Here is a 17,600-nt window from a genome sequence, read left to right on the forward strand (position 1 = left end):
AGGTTTCTGATTGGACGTTGAGTTTTAGTGTCCGTCAGGAAAAATGTCCGACTTGCAACACCTACTAAAGAAATGAAAGCGAAATTTTCCTTTATTATTATCATTCCAACCCGCAAACACCGGTTTGGTCTTTATTTTTCATGCGACCAAACACACCTATTAAAATAGATTCGAATCCGTTTTCGTTAAAATGATGTCTATATTCTTATGCTATGATTTTTACTAACGTTTTATTTTACGTATATTTTGGTTTATTGATGGCTTCACATTCAGTCATACCGAGTTCATTGTTGCAGACGCAGACATATTTTGATACATTCTTGTTTTTTTTCCCCATTATGAACTGTCCATTCCCGAGATTCCTATGTATAGTGCACAACTACATCGGATTTAGCCAGCTGGCCTGAGCAGCGGGGATGCTGCCGTTGCTATGGCAACAGATAAGCCGTAACAGCACATCTCTCCACACCCCAAATTACTTTCACACATCTGCACACTCCACTTAATTGCAGGGTTCAAATACAGACGCAGGAACACACTGGTAAAGTATGTCCATATGTATACTTTACACAAACAGTATTTGATTTATTGCACAAAATTACTGTACCAATACTATTTATTTCCATTTGAAATGGATCAGTGAATACATGTTTATAGTTGGAAAAAATAATCTAATACAAATAACTTACCGTTGAATCTTTATTATAAAATGGTCTAACACCACTGATATTACCAAATCAGTAGTCTGTAAAATATAAAATGGTCAAATTTGATCAAATTAATTAATCTGCATATATTGTCACCCCCTAGTAATTGTAAAAGTATTTTGTTGGAAACATTCTAAGATTGTCCAACAATTAAAAAAAATAAATAAGGGGAACATATCTAATACAATAAATGAATTGGTAAAAAAAAAAAAAGTTTACCCCCTAATAAACTACATTTAAACATGATGTATGATTATTTGCGGAAAATCATAAATTAATCTAACAACTTTGTAACAAAAACAAAAATTGAAAAAAGGGATAAATTAGTTATAAAATAGTGGTGGGGAGGGTTGCCTTGGACATAGTCACTTACACATATGCAGATTATGCTAATATACACTGATTATTTGTGAAATTTTATTTTTTTAATCATCAAAAGAACTGTAAACAAAGACTGAAATTAAAATGATCAAAAAGACAAATGGAAAAAGTAATGGCCTTCCCTGTAATGATTTAAAAATGATTAGTCAAATATGATTCAATAAAATGAATTGATAAAAGTATGCAATGCATTTTCATTTAAAAAATAGGCCTACACTCTGATAAGCATTACAGCTTGTGGTTGAGTAAATAAATGCGACCCCCTCCCCCCCTTTTTTTTTTTTTTACATTTTCTTTTTAAGAATAGGCATAAAATTAGACATTGTTGAAAGGAGGATTAAAACAAAAACAGACACACAGAGATTTCTCGTAATTGATGAATTTTAATTACATCAAATGGGTTTATGTAAAAATGGAAAAGGAGGGAAAATTCATCGCCATAGTAACAATGCACCTGGTTCACAGAAAAGAAAAAAGAAAAAAGAAAAAAAAAAAAAAAGAGCGCGTATGTACTGTATATGTGTGTGCTTTTAGTAAGGTCTTCCAGAGTGCAAGATGACAAAAAACACTTGTGGAATTAATGAAGCGATAATTAAGTTGGTACATTACTGTGGAAGTGTCACTCACTTACAGATCATGGAAAAGTCTACACACCCCTGTTCAAATACCAGGTTTTTGTGACAAATCATTCAAAATACAGTGTGGACTATGTCTTGTGCTGTATGATTTGACTACAAAAATGTCAGGAAAATCCTGCTAGAACATCTGAAGTTTATTTTGGGGTTAATCAGAGGCACTTTTATTGGTGGCAGGTGTGTGCTGACTCCCAGTTAACATGAGTTTAAATGTGATTGGTTAATTCGGAGCATCCCATATCCCCGGTAATAAGATGATGTGCAACTAAATTTGTTTTTCAATTGAGTTGTACATGTTATCGGTGACATTAAATGGTAGAAGTGATTTTTGAAATGATTTATCCATATCTTTTTATTATTACAAAAATCTTCCATTTGAACAGGGGTGTAAAGACTTAATATCCACTGCGCACATATTCACACTCATGGCTTCTCCCAAAATCCCAACAGGATCGGAAGCATTCCGATTGGTCCGTTGTTCGCTCCGCTGTGCACGCTTTGGAAACATGTTAAGTCCACATACTCGATTTATGAATATACGGAACACGCGTGTACATGTCATCCTTGATTAAAGTTCAAAGAAGATCCAAAGGGAATCATCCAGGGCTACGGTACTTTTGGTGGGTGAGGGGGGGGGCTGTGATTTGGCACTTGAATAGTCATCTTTCCAAAGAGCAGTGCACATCACAGCGGAGGACATACGGGGGGAAAAAAGAAAATACGAAAAATGGGTGCAACTTCTTCCGTTTCCTTGATTCAAGGAAGAAAAACAAAAGAGAAGGAAGCAATTTTCTCTACAGAAGTTTGTGAGGGAACTAAACAAAATGGTGGGATTTTACAATCGTTTTCCTCGCTGTATACACGCCGTCTGTCTACCAAGCTTCAGACCTCCAAGACCACCTAGTGAGTCCCCGGCAAGCCAAGAAGAAGAAGAGTGGGAAGATGAAGAGAGCAGATTAGAAACGACATGAGAGTAAATAGAACAGGACACACCAGAAAGGGGCTTCCACAATTGTGGCTCAGGGGCCCAAAATGGCCGACCATTAACATCACCCTTATTCAAATGGACGCTTATAATATTTTTGGGTTTGCTTTGAGAGTTACAAGTGGAAAGGGGGAAAAAAATGGCTATACGTTTAAACCAATTAGTTCATTTAAAAAATACTGTCATTACAAATAATGTCATTACTATGACACTCGTAAGCTTGCGTTTGTTTCTCAGGAACAGCAATAATTGTCCATTTGAATCAAGCATGATTGCCGGGTCAATTTGACCCAAGCAAGTTTCCTGGGCTCAGTTTGACCAGAGAGTGTTTTATGGGTCATTTTGACCCGGGTCTGTTTTCTGGATCAATTTAACCCCATTAATTACCGAAGTGTTAATTAAATTTTATTTACACAACAGTTTTTAGGCACATTTTTATCAGTTCCGTTTAAAAATAATTTCAGTTCAATCTTTTTTGTTTCTATCAAGGGACAAAAAAAAAAAAAAAAATCACCAGTGAGCAGCATACAAGTGATCATTTGAAAATGTAAATACTTGTGAGGTTTATCAGTTTCCAACTTGTTAAATCATTGATAACTGAGAAATTAACGTGTCTTGACATAGATATTAATTTGAGTAGATTTTTTTAAAAAGTGTCTAAAACTAGTAGCCCTTTATTAGTACCCAAGAAGAAACTGGTCTCAAAAAAGTTGGTGACACCTGCTTTATCATTTTCGAATATTTTTTAACCATTCATTTTTTTTCTTTATTTCATTGGACCCGCAACATAACGTAAATTTTTCAAAGGATTTGGAAGACACAAGAAGTGGGAAGTTGATAATAGCGGAAGACAGGAAGCAGGAAGTAGTAGCCAGCCGGGAACTACATGCATTGTCATAGCAACAAGGAGGCAGCAGGGCAGGGACGGGCAAAATAAAAAAAATCAAAATCAAAACAAAACTCTGCATCCAATTATTTGGGGTGGTGGCTTGCAGGGAAGACGGAAAACATTGGTTACATCACGTATGAGGTTCCCACGTCAACAAGCAGCCCACCTCCCCTTCCCATCCCATCCCCGCACGCGCTCACTCACCACGCGTGGGGGCTTAGCACTCGCCACTTCTGCTTTTTGACTTTCTGCCCTCCACATCTGTGGAATAAAGCAACGTCGTTACACACACATGCGCGCAAGCGCACACATTGAAATCCAACACAAAACAAGAGCGTGAGTACACGAGGGAATAAATAAGCATACGCAAGGAGCACATCAAAGAAAGCTCGTATAAGTTTATAACTTAGTATGTACAAGAGTGTCGTCTCGGAAACTTACTTTTACATAACCCTCCTGTTACAAGTATGTTGCGGGTCAAATTGACCTAAATGTCAGATATGAGCTTTAGGTGGTGGCAGCAACTTTCACAATGAGTAGAAGATAGTAAACATTTATTCTAACTACCGGTACATACTTTTTCCCTTATGAAAGTCAGCTGACAATGCTAATACATAAAGGAAAAATACCATAAATGGACTCGTAAAATTAGCATTGTTGTTGTGTTTGTTCTAACTATTTAACGGGTATTTTTTTATGAATACGCGTGTGGCGGGTCACAATGGCCCGTATCTAGCAAAGAGACACAATGTAACAGGAGGGCTAATGACTTTTTGCTTTTCCTTCATAGTCACTTTCACTCAAGCCACCCATGAAACTGTCCGTTAGTAGTGCAGGGGTGGGCAACCGAAAACCCGTCAAATATTCATAATGTCATCTTTTTATTTTTTGGTTGGTTGCCCAACCCTGCATGAGTCCATCCAAAGAAGCAGCCCATTTTCCAGAGGAAACATTATGTCATAATCCCTGCACTCATTTTCATTTATAACCCTCTTGATATGACCCTGACTCATTCCATAGATTAAAAATTCTAAATCAAATGTATACAATTGTGTTATTTGTGTTCTATTATATTCATTCATTTGTTGAATTGAATTTCGACAACAATGCATGTAGACGGTCACTGACGCACGGCCATTTTTGGTGCCCTGAGAAAAACATAACGGGAGGATTAATTCATCAATACCCTAATTGACCTATTTAACTCAACCTTTTTCCCCCCATTTTTTGGCCCATGGACAAATTGAATGGTCGCTATCTGACTAAAGAAGCCTGCTTTCCAGAAGAAATCATACACAGGAACATACAAGAAACCAAGGGTTGTGTACAAAAAACAAAATAAAATGAAAACACCATTTTGACCCCAGTGATCAAAATGAAACATGCAGACAAACATCAGGTGGAGTGTCAATACAGTGGCACCTTGACTTACTGTTTTGTATAAAAACTTAAAAAAAAACAAAACCAAACAAACAAACAAAAAAATAAATAAATAAAAAGAACTAAGTGTAAATAGTAGTGTTTGTGTGTTAGCCATGTGTCTTTAAGGGGTGTGGCCTAGTGAGTGATATCATGGGCTGGAGTCTGGTTGGCTGGTTAGTCTCCATGTAAGTGTCTGCGCTTGAGCAGTGTCCTACAGCAACTCCTTGCAAGTTAGTTTGTATCGCTCAATAACAGTCCGTCGGGGCCTGGGGTTTTCCCCCCTCCACACACGAGGGCATCGCAGTACCGTCCTTTTCTACAATTTGTTTTTCCGCATTACTGCACCAAGAAACTCAAACCTTGAAAAATTCATAAAGTGGTGCACTCATAAGTCAAGGTACCACTGTATTATATTCATGTGACATTCATTTGCTTTTCAATTTGTTTTTGGAATATTCACATTCCATGTGTCGTGCTGGTGGGTGCAGGCTATCAACTGGAGCATCCAGTTCATAGTGATTTCAGGTGAAATCGATGGTGGACGGTGAGAAATGTATCGAAACAAAACAGAACCCCCCAAAAAAAGAAAACAAAACCAGCACCATGGGAGCACCAGAACAAGAGGAAAAGTCCCCCAGGCACACACACCCAAATGGACATCGGCGGGCCAGAACCTCCCCCTCCGTCACACGCACCCGTACTCGAACCACAGCGACTGGTTCTCGTCCGCGTCCAAATGCTCGGCCCCGGACGGCGGCGGACCGTCCACTCGGCTGGGCTGGTAAGGCGCGACCGGGGGTCCGCTGATGTTGCTGACGAGGGTGGGGTTGAGGGAGAGGAAGGGGAGGCTTTTGCCCGCCGACTCACTAAAGATGGAGTCCATGAAGACCGATTCGGCGGTGAAGGAGGGACCCAGGAAGGACTCGAGGGTGGGGAGCTCGGCTTCGTCCGAGCTCGGGCACGGCAAACTCAAGGACTTTGGCAAGGGGGCGCTACTAGAGGGTTCCTTTGGGGTGTACTCACTGGGTTCGGGCAGGGCTTGGACTCCGTCGACGGACACGGGCTGCCGGTTGTCCTTGGAGAGCATGTCGTGGATGCTGGTGCGCCGCGAGCTGCCCTCGGCCGTGGAGATGACGCTACTGGCGCGGGGCAGGGTGGACGCCGAACCCGATCCTGACGCCCGGTCCAGCCGCTCCGACACAGACGTGGCCCGAGCTTGGGTGGACAAGCCGGGCCGAGCCGAGCCCCTCACTCGGGTGCTCTCGGCCTTGCGCAGGCTGGGGCGCCCCGGCTGACCAGAGGAGCGCGGCGGGCGGTCGGCGGTGACGGGCGCCGCTTTGCCGCTGGACGAGCGCAGGATGCCGCGGCCCCGGGTGGCGGGGCGCTCCTTCTGCACGCGCTCAGAAGAAACAGGGAGGCGGGGGGAGTCCACGGTGAGGTTTTCTTGACTGCCCGACTACATGAGACACAGGAAAGATTCGGTCCAGTGATTAACAATTTTTTTTAAATCCATTTCATGACCTCTCAAAATTAGAAAAAAAAAAACGGAGTCGCCGACACCACTTTGACTAAATAACGGGACGCTTGAAAAAGTCTCAAGACCCGTGCCTAAAAGTGAAGAAAAAGTCAACGATTTTGGTTTCAATCAGCCTTGTACTTGGACAAACTCGGAGCAAAAATTCACCAAAATGACTGCGTTTAGAAAAAAAAAAAAAAAAATGTTCTGAATCAACTATCTATTGCACATGAACGTTAAATAATAATAACTACCGAAATAAATGTTTTAAAACATAGTTCTAAAGGACTAAATGAAAATGTGTTAAAAGCTAAACATCACTGAACTGTTCTTTACAAACTGTTCTATGACAGATTAAAACAATGTTTCAGACACTATATTATGCACATAAAACATTCAGTATTTCTTTTCCAAACAACTAGGGGGAGCTCACATACCATACTGAGAAGCACTGTCCCAAACATGACTAGTTCTTTTGTTAATAACATTTAATGTAAATTATACATGTTTTGCGTATTCTGGTGAAAATGTATTAGACGTGACATCCAGTCCCTGAAAAAAATGGCACCCCCTTCCCTAAAATTAGTTTTGCACATCAACATGAAATTGTGTGTAGAGTCCATGTACATTCAATCCTTAACATTTCTCTGTCTTATTTACAAAATACACATTGACTACGTCATCATATAGTATCATATCATTCAAACAGAATCTTAAAAGAGCTCACCTCGGCAGGGTCGATCCCCTCGTCCAGGAACTGCTGCAGAGAAAGCACCTCGCTGCCCGGCGACGCCGTTTTCCTGATCTGTCCAGGGGTGGCGGCGGCCGCCGGTTCGAGGGAGTGTCGCGTGGGCCCGGGGCTCTGGCGGGACGAGCGCGACGAAGAAGGCTGCTGGACGGGACTGCTGCCACTGCTGGACCAGGCCTCCTGTTCCAAACTCAAACTGAACTCGCCGCTGCTCTCGCTGTGGGGACGACTCGCGTTACCGTTTAACGTGCCTGGCGGGGAGGGAACACATTGGAACATCGTTATGGATTTGGACTCTTTTATAGGATTATAAAATTGTTGTTATGGATTAGGAATTTTCATGTTATGGATTAAATTGTGACATTAAGATAGCTTGATTCATCCTACATCCAATTACGTCCTAATTTAAATGATCGTAACAATTTTAGCGTAAATTATAAGAGGTGGAGGAGGAGGAGGAGGGTTAGAGGGAGGATCGTACCTTTTCCCTCCAGGGGAGAGGTGAGCTGGGAGTTATTGTTACTATTACTACTGGTGGTCCTGTTGCTATGGAGACTGGAGGGTCTGGAGGCTGGAGGGGGGCGGGGGTGAAAGGACAAAAAAGGGAAGACACATGTAGTAACACCCACAGGAAGTAACGTGAAGGCTCGACAGCGCACGGCGCACACCCCCGCTGGGGCGGCAGATGGCGCGTGCCAGGCAGACGGACAAGAAGTGGGGCCGGCTGCCAACGTGGCCACTGGAGGAACAAAGACAGAACCCACGGCGAGGAAGAGGAAGGTGGCCAGAAAGTATGCATTACTGACAAACTAAACGTTGACCATCGTACAGCAACAAATTGAGTTACAATGGACTATCCAAATTATGACGGCATTGTCATAGATTTAGGTGATCGATGATGGCATTTATTTTCATCATTTTTGATGTCATCGTCGCCATATAGTTTGACATCAGTCCAAGACGTCCAAAAATCACGATCATGGATTAACACATTGTGTTATCATAGGTGATTGTAGTTTGAACCACTATTATTTATAGATGAATGCATTATTAAAGATTATGCATGCTATCATATATTATAACATTTAGATTAAGGCATTTTTAATTATGACATTTTAATTACATCATTGATAGATTTACATTATAGATTATAACATTGAATCATTACAGATTACAACAATGGTAATTAAAATTACAATATATTAGATTATTTAATTGATTAAGAAATGGTTTTATTGTTAATATGCATTTTAACATCATTCTTGGATAAAAACATCATTCTTGTTATAGATTATTATTGCCTATTAAGACATTACTATCATAATTTTACATTGTTACATCGCTATAATGGATTATGGCTGTTATTACTGCCAATGACATCATAGATAAGGACATTGACACAGATTGTTATTATTTCAAAATAAAAGATAAAGACCGTAATGATCTGCCAATAGAGAAGATTCTTCTCATTAGTGACTTTGCATTCAGTAATATGTCTCGCAAAGTCACAATATAAATTTATGGCGGGCTAATTAAAGGTTAGAGTGGATTTTGATAAGTGCATTCTGGGAAGTCAGCGAAGCAGCATCCGTGCTTACCACTAATGCATCCAAGACCTTTACATAATTAAGGAGACCCAGTGAGAGTGTTAAGAGAAGCTTTAGAGCACACGTAAATAGTGATAAAACATGCACATCTGACTTAATGAACATGTGCCCTGAATCGCGTCTTGCAGACTGCAACGGAGTCAATCCTGCTTTGGACAGGGCTTCGCTTTGCTCACGGTCAAAATGGCCGCTGCCAGGCTTAATCAAAGAAGGCAAGCGGGGGGCCTGAAGATTATTGGGTCAGGATGGGGGGGGGGGGGGGGGGGGGGGAGGACTGTTGACCTGGTTTTGACAACGTTCTGATTCCCAACTGAGCTTACCTTGACTCTTTGGATCATCGGAGGAGCCGGCGACATCCTCGCAAGAAGCGTTGTCTGTTGATGAAAATCAACTTTAGCATTTCATTCATACTGTATTTTAAGTATGGCTGCTTACATCTATTTGGTATGATAAAAATGTTTATGGGTCAATGTGAAAACTGCAGAATTTCGCATTGCCCATCTGTTTAGGACACGGGCAAAAGTGCATTAGCTTAATGCTAACAGTCAACTTGACCTGAATCGTAAAATGCGTGTTTTATTACCTTTGATGTGGAGCCTGTGCGTGGCCTTCCTGTGGGTGGAGGAGGGCAGCGTGAGGGTGGCGCAGTCGATGGCATTGGTGGAGAAGGCCAGCTCCTTCATGCGCTGGCCGCCACCCACTCCACGCCGTCCGCCGCCCACGTCTCCCGCCTCGCCGCCGTCCAGGTTCTCCGTGCTGCCTGCCCAGTCGCCGCCCGGACCCCCGGCCACCGTCATGGTCTGGAGGAGGTCGTTCATGGCTGTGCACGGATGTAATTGGATTATGTTCCGGTCCAAGATAATATAACTTTGCTCATATTTTATTTCATTTAAAGTGTTTTGTGTTGGAGAATCAAAGAAGTCAAATTATTATAATATGCGCCCGATTGAAAACACAGCACAACCAAGCAATGGCACATGCAGGCATTCAGTTTAATAGCAAAAAAATATATGTTAGCAGCACTCTCTGGACACAACATTAGGTACAGTGCAGTAATCTTGTGAGATCTAATAAAAAAAGATGGATAAACATTCAGCTTTTTTAAAGTACTGTAAAAATGACACCCCAATTAAATATTAAGGAATCACTGAAAGGGTCATAATATACACATTTGTTTGCAACATTATGAATTATAATCAAATATTTAAAGTATATATTTATGTTATATTTGAAAATTTAATTTGGGTGACTATTCAGATAAATTATCAAAATAATGTGGTAAAAAGCTACAAGAAAAGATGGATGGATTAGAAAAAAAATGCTTTTATCTGGCATTTAAAAAAAAAAAAAAAAAAGTATATTTTACACTTTGCCACTTCCTGCTTTTTCACACCAACTTTCATGGGTTTTATGTAATTAAACGTTTGCATTATGTCAACATTTTCAAACAAAAAAAGCATGCCTCTCAATCCACACAAATCAAATCTCTCACATAACCAAATTATGTAAAGTGAAAAAATATCACATAAAATCTTAGAAATGGATTTTTCATGAGACCTGAGTATTATCTTGGCAAAGCATTTATCTTGGATCTCATTGGCTTGTGCAGTCAGGTACGCTTAATGTTGTGTGAAGCGAGTGCAAAGTGCAATAAAGACGGCCGCGTTTCTCTTGCTGCTATCTTTCTTGCACTTGAAGCATGACGGCAGGCAGAAAGCTGCAGTAATGTACACACACGTAATAATCAGGCATGTGCAATGGCAGTCCAAGAAGATGAACGCTGCAAAACAATTCAAGGTAAAAGCTCCGCTTCAAGTCGTCTAATGGCAGCAAATACCACACTTGCTGAAACGCATTCAAACACTCACAAACTCACGCGTACACTAACAAACTTGTATGCACGCCACTGCCACACTCACTCCGTTCACCCCACACACAAAGCACCTTTCATTGCAAAAGAAGCACAAAGCTGCTCAGTGATTCCAGCAACACAAAGTCAGACAGGCGACACGCAATCAAAGAGCCTAAAAGGAGAGAATAACTCTTTGTCTACGGGGGTTAGTTTAGTCCTGACTACATCATCTCTGCTACGTGAAACTCTACACACGAGTGACTAAAAGAGGTGACTGTTTACAGACGAGGACGGGTCATTGATGTTAGCGGCGTGGGCGTCAGCAAATTACAACGTGCGCTTACACTGACACACACACATGACATCAGTGAGAGGTCCTGGCTAGTGACGGGAGGAAGATGAGGAGGTGGAGGAGGAGGAAGAATGACGGCTAAGCGAGGCGGTCTTACACATGGAGCGCCGGTAGATGGCCTTGGCCTTGTCTTTGTCCTTGGATCTGTTCCTCATGAAAGGCAACCTTTTTAAAGCTGCCACAGTGCAGCCACGCACAGGCGGACAGACAGACAGACAGGGTGGCAGTGGGGTGACAGAATTAGGCAGAGGGAGGGTAAAAAAAGGGAAGGGGTATGTTAACGTGACAAGAGAGGCAGCAGGGAGTGAGCTGAGGCCCTGCACAATCTACAAAATCATCAGAGAACCATCGACAAGTCTTTCTTTCTTTTTTTTTTTTTTTTTAAATACACCCACACGCCATTTCATTTAGCTTAAGAAGAACAGTAGGCTACAGTCTATCCATAACAATTAATACCTCCCCAAAATGTATGACCTCCACCAAGGTACGCCAACTAGCCATTTTTCATGACAGGTTCTGTTTGTCAAACACTTTTTTTTTTTTTTTCCCCAATCAACATTATAACTATAAAGTTAAAAGTGCCTTTGGCTATTAACGGATTCATCAAATAAACGTACAAATTAAAAAAAAAAAAAAACACTCTTTAATCAAAACGTCTTTAGAAAAATATATATATATTTTTTTTATCTTAACTTTAAAGAAAAATATGAAATGTTTTACTCAAAAATTATTGCAAGAAATAAAAGAAAAAAATCAACAGACCAAAAATTCTTATTAAAAATATATATATTTGATTTTATTTGTGTATTCTTTCTATATAAGTATCAGTAAAGTCTATTTGTTGAGCAAAGTTTGTTGGACTTCATAAATAAATAAAACCAACAAAAAAATTATATATTTTTTTTAATTAAGCAAACTCTTGTTTAATTGTATTTATTTATACAGTATAATTTGTCATTATTGACATTTTATTTCAAATGTATTATTTAATAACTATTTTCACACTGGACAAAAGTTGCTGGGATTCATAAAATAATATATTTAAAACTCAGAATCAGCAGCTAGAAAATGGTCTTATAGTTTAAAAAATAAGATGAAAAACAGATATATTGTATACATTTTTTTGTACGTATTAAACATTTTATTTTAAGAATATTAATTTATAATACTAGCTGTATTTGAATCAGGTTGTAATTTGGTTGTGGTTTACTTGCTTTTTTATATTAGTGATGGACATTAAAAAGCCTTGGCGGAGCTCTCTGTTCTTCATGCAAGTATACATTAATGTTGCTGGTGGGTGTGAAAAAAAAAAAAACCTCATCCACCTCCACTACAAACTCATGAAGACAACGTTAATGCACACTTCACACATTTCCCGATGCAGCACATTTTAATCAACCAAAATGTGCTATTACAATCAAATGTCTCCCACTTATACTGTAAGATAACAACACCTAAGAACACTTCCAACTACAACACATCGTACAACGTGCCAAGTGTCAAACACACTTGCAAACTCTCACACTCACTGATTTCTAATTGAACATCACAATCTCAACACGCTACACAGTCCAATGCATCGCCACGGCGACATGACAAGACGATGGCAATCCATTAAAGGGTGCAATGGGAGACGATGGAAATCCATTAAAGGGTGCAATGGGAGAGCAGATACGATTGTCATCGACTTATTCACGACAGCATCCTGTTGCTCTTAAACGCAAACGTTTTCAGGTTTTCAAGTTTCGAAGTCGACATTTTAATCTATATGTACAACATCTCTGGCACCTTCTCAGTCAACTGCATGAGACAAGTCTCCAAATTTGTCATTTGTATGACAAAAATAAGACAACTTCTTTTGCTAGCCTTGCTTTTCATTTTCTTTTTCTATTTATTACATACAGTCGCTTTCAGGCATTAACCTGGTATGTTAGAATATGGTCAATTTCATATTTTGCTACATATAGATACTACTGGTCTGTCTCCATGTTGCCTGGTATTTTTAGGCATAATTAACCAATCTAAAGTGTTGTGAGAAGTGTTGTGAAACAGCCTCTCGGGAGCTGTGCAACATTAAGTCACCTCAAGAAGTATGAATACGTTTCTTTTTAGAAACTAATAGTTGAAATACTTTTGAGTGTTTTGTTTAAAATGGCCGTACCGTGTAAATAAATTAGAGATTTTTTATTTTTTGCCAAAAATTAGCATTTGAACATGACTGCGGATTTCTGGAAAAGTCATAATTTTGGAGATATGAGGATTTCGCCCAACAGCAACAATATACATTTGGTCTCCTTAGTTGCAAAAGACTTGTGCCTTACTATGACGCTGAGCAATTAGAAGAAAATCAAATTAAGATCCTTAAGCCTTGACGGAGGTTTACTCGCCTTTAAATTCCATTCTAGTTAAAATATCGTTTTTAGTAAGCACGGGGAATGTTAAGTGTGATGCTTTGCACCATTTAATAACAACAACAATGGAGCTAGCGTCGTAATGGTTTGATTCTTCTTTACAAATGAACTGCACACATCAGCTGGTTGACTGACAGCTAATTGGAAAATGTACATAAAGTATTCTAAGAGTTACTCAGGTGTTGAGTCAACCTCGTGGCCTGGGCGCAGCTCAGCTGTAAACCGACCGACACACACACACACACACACAATGGAACTCACGAAAACATGCCCTGAAAGAGGTGAGGGGCGGCTCGCAAGCCTCGCCCACCCTCTCTGTCCGCAGCATACCATTGGTGGAGCCCTGCCCTTGGGCAAGGCACCCTTGGCCTCTCCTCCCTTATGCGCAGAGAGATATGAAATCCAGGAGTTAGAGAGGGAGGAGCCAAGCGCAGCGACATTGGGAATGACCTTGGAACCTCAGTCTATACGTGCGCTTGTACTCACTGCTGCTCCTCTTGTGCGATAGCGTGTCGTCCAGCGAGTTGGACCCGGAGCCGACCGAAGAGCTGTCCTGGCTGTCGCCGGGGAAAGACAGGAAGCCGTCGCCGCACTCTGAGCGAGAAGGCGTCAGCGTGAGGGAGCGCATCCGCTCCCGGCTTTTGGGTTTGATCAGCTTCTTCATCTTAAGCGTGATCCAGTTGCCACGCCTGAAAAAAATACAACATGCCACTGATGTACAATAAGGAACAGAGATACGAAGGAAAAAGTGGCTTTTTGATAATTCCCACTGGCACCACCAACCATGTGTTAAAGATTCTATAGCAGTAAGATTTAATAGTAGTAATAACATGATTTTTTTTTTTTTAATAATATTACATCATCACTATTAAGGAATAAAATACTCAAACCAAATGTTTAAGTTGAATTAAGTTAAATGAATTAAAATTTAATTAAATGCCTTAAAATGCCATTTTATGTTTGACAACATCAAACAAGGTAAATAATTTAATGAAATTATTGGTATGAATGAATCAATCAAATCATATCCCAGGAAACAATTACATTTGTTTGAATTATATTATATATTATATTATATATATAAATTCATGACAAATTACCGGTAAAACAAATCAAGTTTAAAATTATATCGTCAATTCATTCTTAATGAAATATATGTTAAACAAAAATGTGAACCTTGTTAAGAAAAAAAAATCCAAATCTTATTCAGATAAAACTGTTGGCATATATAATAAGTAAAATGCATTTTTAAGTAAATCCAAAAAAAAACCATTAAAATAATTTTAAAAATATGAAAATACGTTTTGTTTTGTTTTTTTAATAGAAGTTAGATAAGAATTTCACCATTATTAAGAGTTGAACAAAATCTTGTTTAGAGCAAACAATTTAATTAAAAAAATAATCAAACTAATCCGTATAAAATTAAACTAATACATTCATTATGTATATGTCTCTTTTAATAGGTATTACTAACCTGCGTGGAGGTGAAGGATCATAAAACTTGTACTGGTCCATGATTTTCTCTTCCAGCTTCTCCTTCTGCCTCCTCAGTTCATTAAGCTTGTCGCTAAAGAGAAAGCGACCACAGCTTACATATGGAACATTTGTCATTCTAGAAAAAGAAGAAAAAACAATTCTAAACTTACATGTATTGTCTCTGCTCGACATGGAAAAGGTCTTTGCTCTCCATGGTCTGCTCTAGCAGCGTGCGGTTCTGCAGCATCAGCGTCTGGATCTGGTCCAGCAGGTGTCGATTCTCCTCCTCCAGGTTGCCCTTCAGCTGACTCAACAGCTGAGAAGGACATTCATAGCAAAATGAAGTTCCTTAGTAGCAATACAGCAAATTCACCATGGTTATTCAACACCAGAGCTTTTTTGACCATCTGTGGTTCTTGACTTGGTCCTCACCTCGCACTGGTTGGTGAGTTTGGTGGAGGTGATGTCCAACTGCTGGTACTGCTCCTTCAACTTGGAGAACTCGGCCTCCAGCCTGGTCTGCTCCAGCTTGGCGCCGTTCAGCTGACTTTTGATGTTCTTGTGGTCCAACTGGAGGTTCTCGTTATCTTTCTGCAGTTGGCGGTACGTTGTATTTAGTCTGTTAACGAAAAGAGTGCGTTACTGTAGAAGATGTTTTGATCTGTTACATATATAAAAGAGGGTCTAATTTGAGCATTGCTTTGAGTTGGATGCACACTCTGACCTTTCATTTTCATCTTTGAGCAGTTTGCACTGGTCGGCCGTAGCTCGGTGTCCCTGGTTCTCTGAGGACATTTTGTCTTGTTGCTCCTTAAGGTTCTTCTCTAGCTCCTCCAGATCTCCTTTCCTCTGAAGGAACTGCTTGTACCTGAGAGAATAAATCACTCTTAGTGTCCTCCTCATCCATAAAAACATTGCTCCCAATGCCAATATCCTCACTTGTCCTCCAGGTCACGATGCTGCTGCTCCAGACTCTTGTGGGAGCTCTTGAGGCCACCATGCTTGCCGATGAGGGTCTCATACTCGGAGGCCTGCCTCTCATGGAGCGCTGCCAGCTTCTCATGGTCGCGCAGGAGCAGCTCGTACGTGGACCTGAGCTCCTCCTTCTCCCGCAGTGCCCCCTCACGCTCACCTTCCACGCTGCTCTGCTGGCCCTGCAGCTGAGCGTTCTGCGCCATGAGGGCGGCAGCCTGCGAGCTCAGCGTGGAATTCTCCACCTGGAGGAACAGATAAGGTCCATATGAAGGTGTGAAAACCAAACGGAGGGAATAGAGGCAGGTTAATGGGGAGACTAAAGTAAAATATTTAAAGACGATTGAGTCTGCAGGGGGCAGTGAGTATCCATTTGAATTAATTTACTGGGTTTTTAATAATTATATAGTAGTTAATAGTAATATTGTAATGAAATTAGGATAAATTAATAGTTTTAAATAACATTGAAAACTTAAAATGACTTGTTAAAAATTCATATTTAATTGAATAAAATCTTACGGGAATGCATTTTAAAGAATAAATGTTTAAATTACATTAATACAAAATAAAACCATTTAAAAATAAACTCACTTTAGAATTAAATTAAATTCTTAATTAAACTAGAACAAATACATTTAAAAATGAAATTCAAGTCCCACTCAAAACAAAAAGAAATAATTTAAATGAAATGGAATCCCAAAAATTAGATCAATGTACTCACATTCATACTTATGGAGAATTTGGAGTCTTCAATTAACTCAATATGTATATTTTTGGAATTTGGCAGGAAACCAGAGTAGGCAGAGAGAACCATACAGGCTGTTCTTCCAGCTCTGTGTTTCTTCCGGCTCTGATTCAAACCTGAAATTTGGCATTCAAGTAGCATAATCCAATGTAACGAAATGTTGAGTCACTAAAATGTCAGTCAAATCTCATTAACGAAGGTTTTAATGTATTGTGTTGTGTTTATGAAAGATCATATGACATTTTGAAGCCATTATGGATATGTTACAATTATCCTATTCTATTTTAATCAAACTACTGGTAGTTTACTTGACACAAAATCCCTAAGTCTCAGTTAGTATGATAAACAAGACAACATACGCTCCCAAACACAAGCAACCCTCTTAACCCCTCAGACGTTTGAGCAAGGCACACCCCGTGAGAAGCAAACAACCAAAAAAAAAACTGTGAGACTCCGCTGCCAGTCAGTGTCAATCCCGTGTCCCATAAGCTGGCTTTGAAAAGCTGCCAAACAAGGAGTTCAGGTCTAAATCCATAGTGAGGGAGCTGAGCAGGCTGGCAGGGTTGGGACAGAGCCAAAGAGGGGCAGCTTCAGACTGACTAATGTGGGTAAAATGGTTTTAAATAGGCCAGCCCTTTTGGCGCGCAACCAAGTGCAAAAGCTTCATGAGCTTACAGTATGTTGCTTTTAAAAGCATTTAAAATCACTTGGAGCAGGTTCACCTGCCTGTTGATGCTCTAATTTATCTGTTTCCATCTGAAATTGTATCATATTTGCAGGTTTAAGGAAGCCATAAACATCTTTTTGAAGGCACCTTTGATCCAAGACCTTTGATCCATTGACTGCATGTTTGATTGCATACATAATGCTCATTGTATAATGGTTTAAAATGAGAACCATGT

The 17,600-nt window shown here is 40.0% G+C and overlaps 1 protein-coding gene across 8 annotated transcripts in view; it reads right to left on the minus strand.

The window, feature by feature from the left end:
- Nucleotides 1–1,451: 1,451 nt before the first annotated feature.
- The window catches only part of ccdc88ab (coiled-coil domain containing 88Ab), a 53,025-nt gene continuing 36,876 nt past the window's right edge, over nucleotides 1,452–17,600 (minus strand). Inside the window, exons 24-38 of one of the 8 annotated variants that reach the window (XM_077494709.1) lie at nucleotides 15,921–16,198; nucleotides 15,706–15,849; nucleotides 15,414–15,600; nucleotides 15,152–15,297; nucleotides 14,980–15,072; nucleotides 13,992–14,194; nucleotides 13,767–13,883; nucleotides 11,192–11,269; nucleotides 9,474–9,710; nucleotides 9,211–9,264; nucleotides 7,765–7,854; nucleotides 7,263–7,534; nucleotides 6,043–6,475; nucleotides 3,802–3,858; nucleotides 1,452–2,623 (exon numbers count right to left, since the gene is read on the minus strand). In XM_077494709.1, coding sequence (XP_077350835.1) covers nucleotides 3,815–3,858; nucleotides 6,043–6,475; nucleotides 7,263–7,534; nucleotides 7,765–7,854; nucleotides 9,211–9,264; nucleotides 9,474–9,710; nucleotides 11,192–11,269; nucleotides 13,767–13,883; nucleotides 13,992–14,194; nucleotides 14,980–15,072; nucleotides 15,152–15,297; nucleotides 15,414–15,600; nucleotides 15,706–15,849; nucleotides 15,921–16,198 — 2,376 coding nt within the window. In that variant the 3' untranslated portion in view covers nucleotides 1,452–2,623; nucleotides 3,802–3,814. Of the gene's footprint in view, nucleotides 6,476–7,262; nucleotides 7,535–7,764; nucleotides 7,855–9,210; nucleotides 9,265–9,473; nucleotides 9,711–11,191; nucleotides 11,270–13,766; nucleotides 13,884–13,991; nucleotides 14,195–14,979; nucleotides 15,073–15,151; nucleotides 15,298–15,413; nucleotides 15,601–15,705; nucleotides 15,850–15,920; nucleotides 16,199–17,600 lie in introns of all 8 variants that reach the window. The other 7 variants (XR_013278331.1, XM_077494707.1, XM_077494708.1 and 4 more) reach the window with 7 other exon arrangements.

The sequence above is a fragment of the Festucalex cinctus genome, chromosome 14 (assembly GCF_051991245.1).
Source record: "Festucalex cinctus isolate MCC-2025b chromosome 14, RoL_Fcin_1.0, whole genome shotgun sequence".
NCBI classification, from domain to species: Eukaryota; Metazoa; Chordata; class Actinopteri; order Syngnathiformes; family Syngnathidae; genus Festucalex; species Festucalex cinctus.